This window comes from Acinonyx jubatus, chromosome B2, assembly GCF_027475565.1.
Source record: "Acinonyx jubatus isolate Ajub_Pintada_27869175 chromosome B2, VMU_Ajub_asm_v1.0, whole genome shotgun sequence".
Classification (NCBI taxonomy): domain Eukaryota; kingdom Metazoa; phylum Chordata; class Mammalia; order Carnivora; family Felidae; genus Acinonyx; species Acinonyx jubatus.
The window spans coordinates 119296542-119315537 of NC_069385.1; the positions used below are offsets into that span (position 1 = coordinate 119296542).

Sequence of the window (18996 nt, forward strand, 5' to 3'; positions counted from 1 at the left end):
TCACAGCCCCAGCTCCAAGCTTCAACCTCCCTGGCTCATCCAAAGGCCTCCCTCAGCCTCCTTCAAGGTCAAGATTCTGTAGCCCGAGTCCCATGAGCTTCCTTCCCCCTTCTCTCCTCACCTGAAAAAATCTGTATCTCCGCTCAAGGAAAACTGCTCCCCCAGATTCTCCTGTCAGAAAGGAGGGGCAAGAAACTGTCATCCTGACTCACCCTGCTCCCTTGTTATCAGGGCAGTGCACCAGTGCCCTGGCATGCATGCTGGTCACAGGGACATTGGTGGACTTTCCCTCAGGAATCCAGGCTCGTGGGTGGGGGTAGGAGGGGCTCACCCCTGCAGGGATTGTCATCATTCTCGGTTCCACTGCATAGGAACTGGTCTGTCACCACCTCTCTGACATCCGTCAAGTCAGGGAACGTGGTTCTGTCTTGGGAGACGACCTGGATGCAGCTTGTCCACTGTGGCAGGGGTGGAACAGAGAGGAGAGAATGAGCAGTCCCAGGGGACACCGAGAAGTTCAACTAGGCCTGGAGGAGGGGTAACACAGGGTCAGATGGAGAAAGCGGCCAGAGCTGGAGGAGGAAGGGACAAAGAGAGACTTTTGAGGAGCTGCCACAGAGGAGTCCCATTCCCCCGCAGCATCCCAGACTTGAGATCCTCACCTCTGTCCCCGTCTTGAGGTTAATGTTCAGTTTGCTCCCATTCAAGGCCACAAAATGAGCAGGAACACTCAGTTTGTTCAGAAGTTCACTTTCTGTGGTCAAGGAGAAAGGGGTGTGGTGCTGGTCCCTTTACCCAGCATCCAGGCTCCAGATTGGGGGCTGTTGCACAGCCCATGTCATCACTCCTAAGCCCTGGTCCTAGCTCCTCATGCACCCTAAGCCCCAGCACTCACCATGGTCTCGGCAGGTGCTGCCTGGAGGTCTCCGCAGAGCCAGATTTGCCTCCACTGTGCAGGGAAGGCAAATGGGCCTGGGGAGAAGGACAAGGGTCACACAGGCGCATTCTCTATGTCCCCTCCTCTGGGTATCCCCAGAGCACTCTCCCCCAGAGGATGCCCTCTCATCCCAGACTCCAGCACCTGGCATGGGTGGACATCTTCACTTTCTGGGCCAGCTTCAACAGGGCAATGTCATCACCATAGAACTCCAAGATTCCCTGATTCTTTTTGGCAAAGACATCAAACCCCGAGGAGATCACGGCCTTCTCAATACTGAACTCTTTGCCCCACTGGGAGTTAGGATCCCCTGTGAATAATATGGCAGATTAGGCTGGCCCAGGGCCCCTGAAGGGGCCAGGGACTAGGAACAAAGGGTGACAGCCCTGGCCATGGGCTCAGGAACCTGGTGTGGGCCTTGCCTTACCCACATTGACCCTCCACAGAGAGCTGTTCTCAGCATGGCGGAAGCAGTGAGCAGCTGTCAGGACCCATTGGTCTGAGATGAGGGCCCCCCGGCAGGTCTCCTGGCTCTTAGGCTGCAGGGAAACAGGTGATCTTCAGGAACTGCTATGTCTCTGGCCCATGGCTTCTTCCACCTCTGGGACCCAAGCCCCATCCCTCCTTCCTGGTACCTTAATAGTGACATGCCAGGGTGTCCTCTCCTGGGCAGAGGCATTGGCTGACATGTTCCCCACCCCACAGATGGTGTCTGTGAGCTTGGAGACATCTGTGGGTATTGGGAGCAAAGGGGGAAAGAGGTATGTGAGGGGCACTGTGAGCACGTTCCCCACCTGGAGCTCTTGCTGGCTCCTCACCACCCACCCCACTCTGAAGAGGGCAAAGCGCACTCACCCAGCATGTGCTCAAAGACCTGGTACAGAGCATTTGTGTCCTGTAGAATGAAGGCATGGCGCTCACCATCCTTCTTGGACCCCAGTTCATTCAGCTCTTTCCAGTCCACATCCAGCTTGCCCACCCCAATGGCATAGATGTCTGATGAGAAGAAGGAAATCACCAGAATCTAGTGGCTGAAGGGCTACCCTGTGAGACAGGAAACTATCATTTGGAATTTACTGGGTCCTACAAAGCCCTAAATGAGCTGGACCCTCACCCCCTACTACCTATCTGAACTCACTTCCTACCACTCCTCACCCTTCACTCCCTTCCATAGAGCCTCCTCAAAGTTCCACAAATTTGCAAGCACACTCCCACCCCAGGCCTTTTGTATAAGCTATGCGTCTGCCTGGTTCACTCCTTCTCAGGCTGTCCCCATGGCTCACTTTCTTACCTTTTCAAGTCTTGACTCAAATGTCACCATCTCAGCAAGGCCTTCCCTGGGATCCTTGTCTAAAACTGCAATGCCTCAGACAATTCCATTCCCTCTCTGCTCCATTTTATACCTTGACATGTGTCACTATCTACCATGCCATATAGTTTCCTTATTTGTCTTGTTTAATGCCTACAGTGGGTAGAATTGTGTCCTTCAAAGAGATATATTCAAGTCCTAACCCCTAGTACCTGTCAATGTGACCTTATTTGGAAATAGTCTTTGCCTAAAGCCTCCAGAGGGAGCAGGGCCCTTCTGATAACCTTGATTTTGGACTTCTAGGATTCTGAATGTGAGAGAATAAGTTTCTGTTATTTTAAGCCACGCCAAGCTTGTGGTTGCAGCGGGCCTAGAAGACTAATACATGGCCCCTCCAGGATGACAACCCCAGCAAGATATTTTTGTCTGTTTTGTTCACAGCTGCATCCTTAGAATGGTGTCCAGGAGAGACTTTCAGTAAGCACATTTATATGACTGAATAAGGAGCTCATGAGCATGCATGGAGGCAAAACTTCAGATCTGGTTCCTCTGTAAAGTGTAGGCTCTGAGAGAGGGGCCTGGAGCCATCTCTTCCCACTGGAGAATTTGGACCCACACAATCATCCGTGCCCTCCCTCCCAGCCAGCATGGGTGCCAGTCAGAGCTGCCTTGGGGTGGTGGCCCACAGACTCCAGTCTTCCCCCATGCTTTGCTGTGGGACATAAGCTTAGGAATCCCCTGGGCTTACACCAATGGGTTGACAAGGCATAAAGAAATACAAAGTCATAAAGTGCTCACACCCGAGTTTGGGTAAACCAGATTGACACCCCAAGAATAGGGGGGTGCAAAGGCACCTTGAGAATAAGGAGGTGCAAAGGTGCCAGAAATAGGGTGGTGCGAAGGTACCACAAAATAGGGGTGCAAAGCCCCCAAAATAGAGGCAAAGGCCTGAAATAGAAACGGCACAAAGGTGCCCAATACATAGGAATACGAAATGAACAAGATTAGATATTCAGGGTGAAAGCACCCCAAATTTAGTACTATAGCAGAAAGCTGCTTTCACAGAAGGATAGGGCCGGGTTAGGTAAACTGGTGAATTGGACTATGGACCACTGCACTGCAGGCAAAGCAGCCCAGAGCAGAGATGGCTAACAAAAGAAAAGGTGCCTTGTCAACCCTGAGGTTATTTGTCCTACCTGTCTCATTCCCTAGGCTAGCTAAGATAAACAGAGGTGCTGCCTCACATCGGCTGTAAACAACCCTCCTCCCGACTGTCTGGCACCCGGATTTTGTTTTGTATTAACCCAAACCCCCAACCACTAATATCCTCAAGACCCCCTTTCCCTCACGTCCACAAGTTAATGTTCACAGATTCATTGTCTCTTTGTGCACATCCATTGCCATGTTTGTAAGCCTTCTGATCCTAATAAAAATGGGGCAAGGACCTTATTCAGGGCTCTGGTCTTTTCCCGGACATTAACCATCTCTCACTTTCAATCCTGCGTCCCATTCTTTTGCTAGACAAGAGAGAACTTTAGACCCAGAGTCTACGACACTTTGCACCCCTTTTGGCCATTTTTGACTCCCAGAGGATCCTGGATGGCATGCAAAGAGTGAGATGCTCAGATAGACTGGGGGATAAGGCTTTTCTCAGGAAGCAATCTATCCTCAGGCAGGCCAGAAGTGGTCACTGTGAGGGTTGGACAATTATGTCCATGTGTTTTCTGTGACTACGTCCCTTCAATTCCTGCTTCTTTTCAATAAGGTGTTTTGAGCATTTAGCTCTAGCCCAGTGACGCTAAGGAGTTTGGGAGGAGAGTTTGGGCTTTGCCTTCCCGAAGCTAGAGTTTTAAAAAGGAATCCGCTTGCCCCTACTGGGCAGGCAGGGTTGGTGGCATGAACAAGAAAGAGAGGACCCAAGGGGAAAGTGAAACTTGGAGGCTCAAAAGATAATCCTCACTTATCCAGAGCACTTCTGTCTGAAATTCTTTTCTGGTCAAATATCAGTGCAATTTGTGTTTAGTCTGAACCTGAGGAATTATTCCTTTCAAACCTACAACTGCCAAAGCATGAGTTATCTGTACCCCTGAAAGAGGAAATGCCAGGGACAGTCCCTACAAGGAATCCAGGCCTTTTTCCTCTCTGGAGAGGTTCATGGCCACAATGGTGGCAGTGGCCACTCACATACACTGTTCCCCTGTACCAGGTAAGAGCTGAGCATTCGCCCCTATTTGCCTCTGAGGTAGGTGCTAGTAGGTCCTAGCACCCTCCCCCTCTAGTTTCTGCAAATGCAGAAACTGCCCACAGCCACGGCCAACCCAAGATGAAACCAAGGCTCAAAGGCTAAAACTTCGGGGCCATTTGACTCCAGATTGTCCGGTATGACTCTAAGCTGCCTTCACACAGAACGACACAGCCTGGGGTCTCACTGGAAACAAAGCCAAGGTGTGGATCAGACTGCTGGCTGCCCAACTTGTGCCCTGCAGGGGCAGCACAGCTAGGGGCAGGGTAGAGGCTCACCCAGGTAGTCGTTCCTCTGCTGGTTGATGTTCAAGATCTCTTTGATATTGTCAACAGCCAGCTTGGGGGAGCCACCCATGTTAGACTTTCCTAGAACGGAGGGAAAAGAATTGTCCATCTGGGGTGTATGTCCGGACTCCCCATAGTCTCGGAGGAGTGGGCATTCAGCCTGGGAATCTCAACCTTTACCACTTCCCGCGTGTGTTTCAAGATATGTTATTTACTGAAATTCTCTACATTCCAGGCACTGGGCCAGGAGCTTCATAAACTGTATCTCATTTGATTCTCCTGAAACCTCAGGTAGTGTAGGTATCCTAATTATACAGGCAAGAAAACCAAGTTCTATGGACACGATCAAGAGATAAATGGCATAGCCCAGAGCCACTACACAGTCTGTCCTATCTGTGCGCCTTGACATTCCTGCCCCAAAGCCAACCCCCTCCCCCACCAGCTGACTCAAGGCAACCTCCCAGGTAGTAACAATAATTGATATTTGTAATCACAAAGCACTTTTACACAAAGTACTTCAATTGCTGTCCATAAACATTGTGTAAGGGAAGGAGGGCAGCTATGACTATCATCATCATCATTGTCATTCCATTGTCACCATCAACACTATTTCTACTACACAAACAAGAAACTTAGTCCCAAAGTGGCAGAGGGAGAGCCAGAATGCAGGTGTCCTGACACTACATTGGTGCTCCTTCCACTGTGCCAGACTCACTCGCAGAGATGACCATACTCACCATCTGTCAGGAGGATGATGGCATGTCGGATTTCCTGCCAGGCCGCCGTGCTCATTCCAAGGCGTTGCATCTGGTTATTCATCATGATATGGACACTATCTAAAGCTGCATAGGTGTTTGTCCCAGTTCCATTTTCATGGTCTGGATTATGTGAAGAGGAAGGACTGTCTTAAACACTTCCCACCTGGGAGAAGGGAATCACTCTCTTCTCCCAACCATTGGAAATGCATTTATCAACTGGCTTGATAAACTCGGACCTTAGCTAGCCAAAGGTTTGGCATCATTGCCTGTTCAAACATTAAAAACCTTTCCCCTTAGATAGACTGCATAACCCAGTGGCCACTCTATACTCTCAAGATTCAAAGATGGAGTTTCCAAGGAACCTGGGTGGTTGTAGCCATCTGGTCTCTACCACCCGGGTAGTTTCATAATGACATGGGGGAGACTCCAGTGGTGAGCCAAGAAAGCCAGCCCATGTAGTTCTGGCATGAGGAAGGAGCCAAAGACCTGTGTGAAGGATTTGGACATGTAGCACATTAGAGTAAGCCATGAGCTGGTGGGAGCTGGGAGTCGGCCACCACGAACCTGACTTGGAAGCTATCCCCACCTGAGGAACCTGAGCCCCAGAGCCCTGAGACTTGAATGTCACCAAAAGGCCTCGCTCTCTAATTTGTCCCGAATCTCTTTGCAGGCGCAGACAGCTTATCCTCCCCCCTGCCTCATCGCCTTCATTTGATGACACCTGTACCTTTATAGTTGACATTGTCCAGACTGTTGATCACTTCAGTCGCATCCCTCGAGTTGTCGTGCAGAACAGACATGATGATTTTGGGCTTTGATGCAAAGGTGATTATGGCGACACTCACATTGATCTCAAAGCTGAAAATCTGTGGAGGGCAAGTGAGAGGCCAAAGAAGAGAGGGTTAGAGAGCAAGCCAAGGTTCCAGAGGAGGCAGAGAGCCTGGACCAAGGCTGACAGAGGCAAGGGCCACAAGTAGTCACTTACTAAGAGACTGCTGATTGCAGGGAGCCAGGAAACTGACATTTGTGGACCATCTACTGTCTTTGATAGGCTCACTCACTCCTCATGCATCCTTACATCAATTCTGGGAGGGGGTGAGAAGGCCCTATTTTACAGATGAGGACATTGAAGCTTATTGCCTTGCCCCAGATCACACCACTGGTGCGAAGTGGAGGTCGAATTTGCACCTGTCCACATGAATCTGAGGCACTTCTCTAACTGGCAGATTTTGCTGCCCCACAGCTTAGTGAGATACTACAGATCTTAAGAGACTCTAAGGAGCATAAAAACTGCCTTGTTTACTGTAGGTAAACTGCCTTGTTTACTGTAGGTGGGAAGGAAAACATATATCTACATAAACTATTGTGAAAAGTTACCAGGCAAAGTGCTGGCAAAGAATCTATACTAAGTGGCTTCCAAACTCTCCTGTTCATGGATCTCATCATTAAAAACATTTTGAGCACATATCTAAATATAGGTATATATATTTATAAAAAGTGACTCATATTTATAAAGCATGCCACTCAAATATATTATACACATTTTAAATATTTAAAAATTTGGTATTTTTAAAGGAAAATCTTAAATATTAAGTTATCGGTTTAATTTAAATTGAAATTATTCAACAAGGATACCAGTACTTGTGTACCATACCGCACTGGATTATTTTGTATACCCTTCTGTGGAGACCACCATTCTAGATGATGCATTCCTGGGAAGTAGGACCTCAGCCTTGTTCATCTTTGATGTCCCCCAGCACCCAGCACCCAGCACAGTGCCTGACACATAGTAAGTATCCCAGGAGTGTTTGTGCGATCCTATAAATTGAATCCACCCCATACTCTAGGAGGGCTTTTTGGAGGAAGTGGGCTGTAAGTGGGACTCTGAGGAAGGGAAGGAACCAGAGAGAGACAGTGGCATAGGAAGGCCTCCTCTGTAAACAGACTCCGATTTCCTGACCCTGTCCACCATGAGACTGGCGCTCTCCTTGAAGATGTGAAAGTCATCTTCGGCCACACTCTGAGAGGCATCCAGGAGCAGGTAGAGGTTCAGGTGACCAGAGCGCTGGATTTGGATTTTACGGCCCACGCTTTCTGTGAGAAACATGGAAGGGGTTGATTCACATCGTCACCTCCCACCAGCCCTCTTGCTAAGGGATAGGGCCTCCCTGCCTCCCCTCCAGTCAGTTCAGCCGCCACTGAGCTTTCTGGAAGCTCTGAGCATCTTCTGGGAAGACTGCTCCTCCAATCCCAGGCCCAGCACCCTACTGTCCCCACCCCAAACACTCACTTTTTCTCTTCTGAGTGGGATTGGTGGCTCCAAGTAGGTGGGACAAGGAGGCACCCAGGGCAGGGGCCACATCCTCAGGAAAGTCATAAGAGTAGGGCTCTGTGGGAAGAGCCCCTGGGGTCACTCAGAGTCAGGGGTAGGATGCCCAGGGAATCTCTGGAGGGTCAGGGCAGCTGGCTACTCACGGCGGCATATGGGTTCCGTCCCACTCCAGACCCCATTACTCTGGCACTCCCGCTCCGCAGACCCGGTCAGCACCAGATTTGAGGAGCAGCGGTAGGTGACTTTGTCTCCAAGGCCGAAACGAGACCCTGTCCGCACGGCGCCCACCGAGATGCCCGGGTTGGGGCAGTAGCCAGCTGTGAGTGAACAAAGGAAGATGGCAGTGAGCAGGGGCACCCCTCCTCAGCTTTTTGGCCCCGCTCACCCACTTTCTCCCTCGGGGCTCTTCCTCCTCTCCAGACCTGTGGAGGCTCTGTGGGTCATTTGGCCTCATCCTTGGGAGACACCACAACTGTGCTTCCCAAGGGTATGTGTGGAAAATCTTAATAGGGCAAAATGTTTAGAACTCAGTGGCCTCAGATGCCAGCTAAAGCATCCCAGTCCCAACCCAGGGACTCAGCCTGCATCCGTCCCAGAGCCCCAGGGAAGATGCTAGCTGACAAGCCCTACACCACCACAGATACTATTTGCACTTCATAAACCACAGTGAGGCATCACTACACACCCACCAAGATGGCTAAAACTTAGATAATTCCAAGTGTCAGAGAGGATGTCAGGCAACCAGCACTCAGATACATTGCTGGAGCCTCTACCAAAACTAAACAAATGCCAATCTGCGAGTGGACAATTCCACTCCTAGACAACATGCTCAAGAGAAGAAAGTTCATATGTGCACCAGCAGTATAAGGACGCTCATAGAGCTTTACTTATAATAGCCCCAAACTGGAAAGATCCCCAATGCCCATCAACAAGAGAATGCGTAAATAAATTATAATCTATTTGTATAAGGAAACTACACAGCAATAAAAAATAACAAACGGATAAATCTCACGGGCAGAATGTTGAGTAAAGGAAGCCAGATGCCAAAAGAACATATTCTATATGATTCCACTTGTATGAAATGTAAGAATGAACTAAAATAAATTATGGGGACAGAAGTCAGAGTGGTGACCCTGCTGTCAGCAGTGGACAGGAGGAGCCTCCTACTTTGCTGGACGTGTTCTCTACCTTGAATGGTGATTATACTGGTGGGTACATGTGCAAAAGCTCACAGAGCTGAATACTTAAGATTTGTACACTTTAGGTAGATTGCACCTCAATTTTCAAATCGATTCTATTTATGTTTGAATCAATGGCTATTTGGCAGAGTCATGAATATAAGTAGAGAGCCAATGGCTGGCCCACTGGGTCACGGTATGGTCCTACCATCTCGTGGACTCCGTGTCTTCTGTATTATGTGCTCAGAACTATCATCCAGGAAGCTCCCAAAACCCACAGGCAATGTGGCTCCAGAGACTCCTGGGAGCCCCACTTCTATCAAGCAGAGCCTCCCCACCATTGACAGGGCCAGTAATAACCATGACAAAAGTATATGTGTCACTTACCAGACCCCAGGGACTCTTCTAGACACTTACTAACATCAACTCACTTAATCCACATGGCAACCTCATCTGGTGGCCACTCTTACTATCTCCATTTTAGATGTGAAAATTGGGGCACTGAGAGGTTAAATAACCTGGCCAAAGGCTGCCCAAGTCAGAGCCAGGCTTGGGCCCAAACTGGCAGCAGGGGCAGGCACTAAGCACAGCACTAGTCTTGCTTTGAGGTATTTGGAAAAGCTGGACAGAGTGTGTGAAGCCTTCATGTCGGATCCGAGGCTTAGCACCACCTGCCTCAGCCAGGCTCCCTGCAGGCTGGTGATGTGTGACCTGTAGACCTCAATTTACCAAAATTCAGGAAATATTATTTTGGCATCGGAAACACGAGGCCCCTGTCCCCACAGAGGCCCCCCGGGCACACATCTTACTCCAAGTTTCCCAGGAGACCCCAGCCGCCATACAGCCATCAGTCAGGGCACTCACCACCATTGTCACACACAGCTGTCTCCCCATCCCACATGCCATTGGGGCGACACTGGCGCACAGGCGAGCCCCGCAGTGTGAAGCCGTCCTCACACTCGAAGCTCAGGTTGCCACCCACAGGGTAAGACCCGAGCCGTGGGGTGAACATGCCATTCTCAAAGGAAACAGGACCTGGACAGCGAACAGCTGGAGGGAAAGAAGGGAATGAGAATATAGGCATGGATGGATAACACCTGGGCTGAGGGATGCTCATTTTGGGTGCATGGGAATAGCCAACTGGTTGTCAAAATATTGGGTTGTTGTATGTGAAATCGCTGCTTGTGGCAATTGGTTGAATTTTGGCAATTTCACACAGTTCAACCTAATAGATTGATAAATAACCACTTCTCTCAGCCCTCTGAGGGCATGGTCACCCCAGCCTCTCCCCTGAGGTCCTCAGATGTCCCACAAGTGGACAATCAAAGGCGTAACACCTGGCATGACAAGGGACTCCGGCACATATTCTGAATGATTGGGACTATGCAGTCAATTGTTAAATATTAAAAAAAAAAAAATCATCCCAAGTGTTTAAAAAAATCCGGCTTTAGTACCCCACAATCTCCATCAAAGTCTTCCTCTAACACCTTGCTATGGACAATGGGCATTTTCCCACTATGTTGAAAAGCCCCATGGAAAAGCATCTCGGCCATCCCTGCACATCACCTAGTCAGGGTAAGCCCCACCCTGAGCAACTCCTAAATGGAAGATCTGGAGAAGCCACTGGTGGGCACCCTAAGCAAGGCCCACAGAGAGCCTCACGTTTGCAGACCGCCTTTGTCAGCTGGGTGGATCTCAGGGTCTGCCACCGTCCGTTGCTCTTGCACAGCCGCGATGCTGGGACTGGGTAGCGGCCCACGGGACAGGAGTAGGTGAGGACACTCCCAGGGGCCCAGCCATGGCTGAGGGTGAAAGTGCCACCGGAGATATTCACGTTCTGAGGGCAGGAGGGGGTGGCTGCAGCCAAGCCTGTGAGTGTGGGACACAACACAGAAATGGAGAAAAGATGAGAAAAGGAAAGCAAGAGAGATTGTCCATTTACAAGTGGGAACTCAACCTGGGCAGCACAGGGACCCCAGCATTCCCCTCCCCTGCTCCTACCTGGGTACAGGGACAACAGGCAAAGGAAAGCCATCAGTGGGTCCATGGTGTCCACCTTGAGGCAGAGAGAGGCAGAGAGCACGCAGAGGGAAAAGGTCATCTGACTTCCCGAAACCCAGAGCTGGCTCAGCAGCTGCTTTATTTGCTGCCAGAGAAGGACAACTAGGGAGTGGCAAGGGGGATGTGCTCTTAGCATGGAAAAAAATCAGGGATTGGAGACTGAGCTGAGAGGGTGAAGCCCTTACCCATCTCCCTAATCCCCATATATCCTAGTCAGTTGATCTGCACTATAAGCTTTTCCTACCGCTCTCAGCCTGCACACCCCTCACACACACACACGCACACACGCATGCTCTTGCATGCGTCGTCTCAAGCACGCAAACCCACAAACCATCCAAGATATTGCAAAATTGTTTATTTAAGTCAAGTTTCAGTTTTCTCTTGGGTGTCCAAGTGGACTTTATTTCCTGAGAGCCTGGGACAGCACTGTGTTCTTGAACATAAATCTCCAAGGAATGGAGGCTAATTTTCTCAGACAGTCTTGATAAATTGGAAGAATCACAATCTTGTTCTTCCTTGCAACCTCTAGAGTGAAATCTGGAGGTAAAAATGAAATCAATGCTTAGTTTTGGAGACTGCAAGATGTGTAAAACACTTCTACGGGAAATCCAGTAGAAAAAAATTCCCACTCATAAAATAAATAAGTCTGGGATTGGTTACCCAAAGGAACAAAAGTATTTGGGGATTTTGGATATGTCTTTAAATTACACCCTGTAGTTGTGTGAAATGCCGGAAGGAAAGAAACTCTAAGCTAACATGTTACCCCCCCATCCACAGAAGCCTCTTTAATACTTTGTCAAACAATGTGGGATATGAATAAATAAGATCAATTAAAAATAAAGATGAGGGGCGCCTGCGTGGCTCAGTTGGTTAAGCATCTGACTTCGGCTCAGGTCATGATCTCACAGTTCATGAGTTCAAGCCCTGTATTGGGCTCTCTGCTGTTAACACAGAGACTGCTTCAAATCCTCTCTCTCCTTCTCTCTCTGCCCCTCCCCTACTCATTCACATGGGCTCTCTCTCTCTCTCAAAAAATAAACATTAAAAAAATAATAATAATAAATAAATAAGTAAAAATTTTAAATAAAAAAATTAGGATGAAATGGAGCACCTGAGTGGCTCAGTTGTTGAGTGTCTGACTCTTGATTTCAGCTCAGGTCATGATCTGAGTCATGGGATCAAGCCCAAGTAGGGCTCTGCACTGAGCATGAAGCCTGTTTGGTATTCTCTCTCTTTCTCTCTCCCACCCCCTGCCCCTCCCTCACTCACACGTATGCAACCACATGCTCACTCTCTCTTAAAATAAATAAATAAACAGATAGATGTGAAACATCTCTGAAGTAATCATTTAAGTTTGTGAAAATTCTTTTGATTTACAAATAACTTCTTAAATAAAAATAGAACTACCCTATAACCCAGCAATTGCTCTACTAAATATTTACCGAAAGGATCCAAAAATGCTGATTCGAAGGGGCACATGCACCCCAATGTCTATAGCAGTGCTATCGACAATAGCCAAAGTATGGAAAGAGCCCAAATGTCCATCGATGGACGAATGGCTAAAGAAGATGTGTTATATATACACAATGGAGTATTACTCGGCAATCAAAAAGAATAAAATCTTGCCATTTGCAACTATGTGGATGGAACTGGAGGGTATTATGCAAAGCGAAATAAGTCAGTCAGAGAAAGACAAATACTATATGATTTCACTCATATGTGGAATTTAAGAAACAAAACAGACGAACATAGGGGAAGGGAAGCAAATATAATATAAAAACAGAGAGGGAGGCAAACCATAAGAGACTCTCACAGAGGACAAACTGAGGGTTGCTGGAGGGGTGTTGGGTGGGTGGATGGGCTAATAGGGTAATGGGCATTAAGGAAGGACACTTGTTGGGATGAGTACTGGGTGTTACATGCGAGTGACGAATCACTAAATTTTATTTATTCTATTTCCTGAACTCATTATTACACTGTATGTTAACTAGAATTTAAAATTATATATATATATCCATATATACATACATACACACAAATAACTTCTTCTAAACACATATGCAAAATAGGGCTCACACTTGGACAAAACTGACTGAATGCAGGAAGACCATGATACCCTCGGTGTTGGGGGTCCCAAAGCTGCTGCTGTGGCACAGCTGCTGGTGCTTCCCTGGCACCCAGTATCTGTTCTCTTTCCCTCATTCTACAGTAAGATGTTTAGCAGGACACATAGTCACTTAGCCAAAGACTACATTTCCCAGCTACCCCGGCAGCTAGGTAACTGGTGACCTGGTTCTGGCCAATAGGAATTGAGCAGAACTGATACATGTAACTTCCCAGTTATGCCCCTAAAATAAAAGGGGAGTATCCTCCCCTTTCCGTAGGCTAAAATATACACCTGATGGTAGGAGCGCTGGGTGGTTCAGTCTGTTGAGTGCCTGACTCTTGATCTCGGCTCAAGTCATCATCCTGTAGTTCATGGGATTGAGCCCCGCATCAGTCTCTGTGCTGACAATGCAAAGCCTGCTTGGGATCCCCTCCCCCACTCTCAAAATAAATAAATGAACTTTAAAAGAAAACAAAAATAAAATAAAATATCTATCTGATGGTGATTCAAGCACAACATCCAGAGGATGGCAGAGCAAGCAGACAGAGAAGCCTGGGTCCCTGACGCTGTGTTGATGTCATACCAGCCCTGCCCTACTACTCATATTGTTAACAGAGAAATAAACTCTCTTAAGGGAGATGTTCACAAAGATTCTGGCTTTGTCTCCCTTCAGTCACATAGCAGGATTGAAATTCCCTATCCACTTGCATTGGCCAATGAAATATGAATGTAAGTGACATGTATCATTTCTAGATGGTAGCTTTATGAGCCAGTGCAGTCCTCACTGTGCTCTTTTCCCCCTGTATGGCAACATTCGAGATGGTGGCTGCTCCACCAGCTCACGTTCCTGAGTTGACACCAAAAGCACTCCTCTGCTGACCCTCATAGGATATGTACATAATATGAGCAAAAAGCAAATCTTTGTTTTAATCTATTACATTACCACTGCTGTTGGAAAAAAAACAGATATCACCCAAAGTTTAGGCACTTAAAAACATGATTTCTTCTTTCTCATGATTCTGTGGGTTGGCCCGGTGATTCTGCTGCTGCTCTTGCCTGGACTCACATCATGCAGTGGCGGCTGAGTTCAGCAAGAACAGTCGGACACCCAGAGTTCTCTCTCTCCCATGGTCTTTCATCCTTAGCCTTGCAGAGCATAAGCAGTCTCAGGAAAGCATTCCAAGAGATCCAAAGCGAAAGCTGTACAGTCTCTTGAGGCCTATCTTCAGAAGTCACACAACGTCACTTTCACCATGTTCTGCTGGTGACAGCAAATCACAGGGCCAGTAAGGGTGGGGGAAACTTTACCTCATGATGAGAAGAATAGCAAAGTCATATTGCAAAGAGGTATACACACTAGAATAGGAGAGATTTATGGCCACATTTTGCAAACCACTATGGCAAGTGAAATTTGGGAGCTGTTAGTTATCAGAACATAATGAACCCTCACCTTGACTGAATACTTAGTCCCTGAATTTGGGGTACCTTCCTTAGGCCACTGCTATGAACTGAATCACGTCACCCAAAATTCATATCCTGAAGCCCTAGCCCCAATATGACTATATTTAAAGATGATAGGGTCTATAAAGAGAATTAAGGTTATAAGACCATATGGAGCATTGATCCAATAGGATAAATGTCTTTATTTAAAATTTTTTAAATGTTTATTCATTTTTTGAGAGAGAGGGAGACAGAGCACGAGCAGGGCAAAGACAGAGGGAAACGCAGAATCCAAAGCAGGCTCCAGGCTCCGAGCTGTCAGCACAGAGCCCGATGTGAGGCTCAAACTCACAAACCACGAGATCATGACCTTAGCTGAAGTCAGACACTTAACCGACTGAGCCACCCAGGTGCCCTGGGACAAGTGTCTTTATAAGAAGAGACACCAGAGTGCTCTTTCTCTCTCTCCCTCTCTCTCCCTCCCTCACTCTTTCCCTCTTCCTCCTCCCCCTCTTTCTCTCTCTCTCTCCCTCTCTCTCTCTCTCTCTATCTTAGACACTTCCTTCCCATCCCCATGTGTCACAGAAGAAAGGCCACATGAAGATGACTGTCTGTAAGCCAGGAAGAGAGTCCTCGCCAGAAACCAACTATGCTGACACCCTGGTCTCAGGTTTCCAGTCTCCAGAACTGTGAGAAAATATATTTCTGTTTAAGCCACTCAGTCTAGAGTATTTTGTTATGGAACCCGAGCAGACTAACACATCCACCCAGCTCATATGTAATAGCTGCCTTTAAGTAACAGGGTGTCTTTCTTTTGTGACTTTTTCTCAGCATTTGTTAAGTTAAATAAACTTAGCAGTGTGTCAGAACCCATTATCCCTTCTTCCTTAAGTATTAAAACTTGCAAGTTTTCCACTGGACCCCTGGAGTATGCTCTTAAAGAAAGGGGTGTGTGGGCACACTGGATGGCTCAGTCAGTTGAGCATCCAACTTCAGTTCGGGTCATGATCTCATGGTTTGTGAGTGTGAGCCCCACGTCAGGCTCTCTGCTGTCAGCACAGAGCTGGCTTTGGATCCTCTGTCGCCCTCTCTCTCTGCACTTCCCCCCTCCTTGGTCTTTCTCTCAAAAATAAATAAACATTTTTTTTTCTTACAGGATGTGCTCCTCCATTTTTTCTTCTCCCCTTCCTCCTGGCTGGAATGCAGACAGATGGGTAGAAGCCAAAACAGCCACCTTAGACCACAAGATGGAAGTCACATGTTGATGATGAGAAAGAAACAGAATTAAAGAAGTTCTGCTCCCCAATCCTGCAGGCCTACCATGACTCCCCTGGACCACTTATGCTCAGCCCATGTAAGCCACTGTTGTTCTAGCCTTTGTTTTAGCAGCCAAACATGTTTCTAACTAATACACTTAGCCAGAAACCAATGTGAGGGCCAAAGGCACCACCCACAGACATGTGCTTATCAAGGTCTAATCTAAACTGCTGTACATAAAGACAGCCCAAAATGCAGTGATTTAAATAAGGTAGAAGTTTACATCTCTCCCAAATAAGAGCCTCAGTGTAAGCAGACAGGGCTGATATGGCAAGGGTGGCCTTGGCTGGCAGGGCACTGTTGCTCATCAGTATCACTCAGGATCTCAGGCTCCTTCCATCGGGTAGCTCTGCCATACCATTGAGAATTGTCCTTGTCTGCATGGTCAAAGTCTTCCAGTCCCAAGTAAGTGGAATGAAATAAAAAATGGGGGGCGGGGGGGACACCGAGGTGGCTCAGTCAGTTAAGCGTCCGACTTTGGCTCAGGTCATTATCTCGTGGTTCGAGAGTTCGAGCCCCACATTGGACTCCATGCTGACAGTGAGGAGTCTGTTTGGGATTCTCTCTCTCTCTCTCTCTCCATCTGTCTCTCTGTCCCTCCCCCATTTGAACTCTCTCTCTCTCCAAATAAATAAATAAAGTAAAAAAATACTCCTAAAAAAAAAAAAAGAAAAAAATAGAGGACAAGTAAGGTCATGGAAATTCACCCAACTCTTCCACTTATATTCTGTGGGCAAAAACTTGGTTATATGACAGGCTGGGAAATGTGGCCTCTAGTTTGCTTACCATGTGCACAGTTGGAACTCTACTACTATATTGGAAGAGAATGGATTTCAGGAGACAACAACATGCAAAACAGAGGAGGTCAACTATGATGGGAAACTGTTCGTGGAAACACCACATAGCCTAGTGGCAAATCAAGGCGAACAAAAAAGTGGGTCACTGGAGTTGGGTCCCTGTTCCAGTTCTCCATGAGGCCCAGTCTAGTGTGGGAGGACCATTACCTGAGAGGCTCTGGACCTGAAGACATCAGATCTTTATTCCCTTCTTTAGACTCCCAAGTAGATTTTCAGTAGATCCCCATTTGGTGAAGGTGATCCTGGCTAGTCTATTTTTTGCATCATTAAAAAGCCTGGCAAGTGCACTTGTTTTCACCCCAGATAGAAGGAAGGAGGTAACTAATGCTTAAAATGACAGCCCCTCCACTCCTGCCAGCGTCTTCCTCTTGTCCAAATTTCTTCTCATCAATTCAAGGCTTCTAATACTTACTTCCAGGGAACCAATTCTAAAGGGAGGAAGCAACACACCATTCTCTGTGACTTATCTCCTATCACAGGTTAAATAAAAAGAAATGACAGGGGCACCTGGATGGCTCAGTCAATTAAGTGTCAGACTTTTGATTTAGTCTCAGGTTGTGACATCAAGCCCCCAGGTGGGCTCTGCCCTGAGCGCAGAGTCTGCTTAAGATTCAATCTCTCCCTCTCTCCCTCTCTTTCTCTCTCTCCCCCCTCACCCACACATGCATGCTCTAAATAAATAAATAAATAAATAAATAAATAAATAAATAAATAAGAAATGATGATGTGATGTCCTTTCAAGATGCCTTACTACTCCCATGGAGAGCTCAGCTCCTTGAAAATTTCCTATAAAGAGTAAACAGGCTGGCAAACCAGGCAGGGCCCCTGTTGTGTCTTCTCTTGGCCACAGTCTATTCCTTGTCCAGTCTGGGCACTTAAACATGGATCTAACTGACATCTTAGGATCTGCCACCCTCAACCTTCCATGGTGACTGTAGTGCCAATTCTCATTTCCAGATCACCCCCTAGTTTTGGAAACTAGGCTGATTTGGCCTGATTCATAGCTACCAGGTGATTTTAGCTGTGGAGTCAATATTACTCAACATGCCTCTTTATATTTGTAGGGGATCTGTCCTTACCTCACTCACATCCTTTGGGCCCCACCATTGGGGAGGGACAATGACTTCCAATAGCAGCTCTTTGCCTGAAGGTTTCTCTGGTGTCCTGCTTCACCTGTGTATAGAAAGCTGGGAATGCCAGAGAACTAAGGCCCCCTGAAAGCCACCCTCAACCTGTGACTACAAGAAATGGGCATATAAATATCCCAGCTGGCTCGCTGCCCCCATGGGACAATTATGCTGTTCTACACAACTCCAGGGTTCCTCAGTGGGGCTAATCTCCACTCATCTGCAATGGTAAATTTGCTTATCTTTTATTGACTCCTTTCCTTCCCTATCCCACTGCCCCACTCCCCTACCCATGGTTCCTGGCACCGCCTCTCAAATGCACTACTTGCCCTTGAATCCTTGTTTTGGGGGCTGCTTCTGGAGAAGACTTCATATTAACAGGACCCATTATATGCCAGACACTATTCTAAACCCTTTATATGTAGAAGCTCACTAAACCCTCACAAAAAAGCCTATGACCCAGATTCTGTTGTCATCCCCACTTTACAGATGAGGAAGCTGAGGCACAGAAATGGTTAAATGACTGGCCCCAGATTCACACAGGTGCTAAGTGGCAGAGCCAGGGTTCAAACCCAGGCAGCATGGCTCCTGAGTCCACACTCATAGCCAATGCTTCGGTGCCTCTTCCTAATACTTTCTCTGAAGTGGCTCTTCTGAGATTCCTCAATCCCCCTCCAGGGCCGTGCCCCACCCACCCCCTCGCACTGTACCTCCCCAAGTCCTCTATCTCCTGAACGCTTGCCTCTTTCTATCCTATCTCCTGGGACACCTTCTCTCTTCTCCTCCAATCCTTCATCCTTCAGGAAGCTCTCTCAGTCCTACAGATTCTTATAGGGCCCACACAGGGCGTATGCCTTTTAGCTCTTTGTGTGCTCACCTCAGCCTCCCCAGAGAAAGGACACAAGGGGGTCTAATGAAACAACGAGCTCCATGAGTAACATCAAGGCTCATGGTTACACCCCAGCCTCAAGATTATACCTCAGCAGAACCTCCTCCCAGTCCTATTCTCTTTCCAACATATGCTCCTTACATGTATACAATTTC

The 18996-nt window shown here is 47.7% G+C and overlaps 1 protein-coding gene across 1 annotated transcript in view; it reads right to left on the minus strand.

Annotated features, from left to right (window-relative positions):
- Positions 1-18996, minus strand: part of C2 (complement C2) — a 42004-nt gene that overhangs the window by 439 nt on the left and 22569 nt on the right. Inside the window, 16 exon segments of the mRNA XM_027058091.2 lie at positions 122-171; positions 332-458; positions 663-754; positions 896-972; positions 1082-1247; positions 1365-1476; positions 1573-1667; positions 1793-1933; positions 4767-4856; positions 5513-5653; positions 6261-6399; positions 7494-7627; positions 7824-7922; positions 8009-8182; positions 9908-10093; positions 10706-10912. Of these exon segments, the coding sequence (XP_026913892.1) occupies positions 122-171; positions 332-458; positions 663-754; positions 896-972; positions 1082-1247; positions 1365-1476; positions 1573-1667; positions 1793-1933; positions 4767-4856; positions 5513-5653; positions 6261-6399; positions 7494-7627; positions 7824-7922; positions 8009-8182; positions 9908-10093; positions 10706-10912 (2030 nt within the window).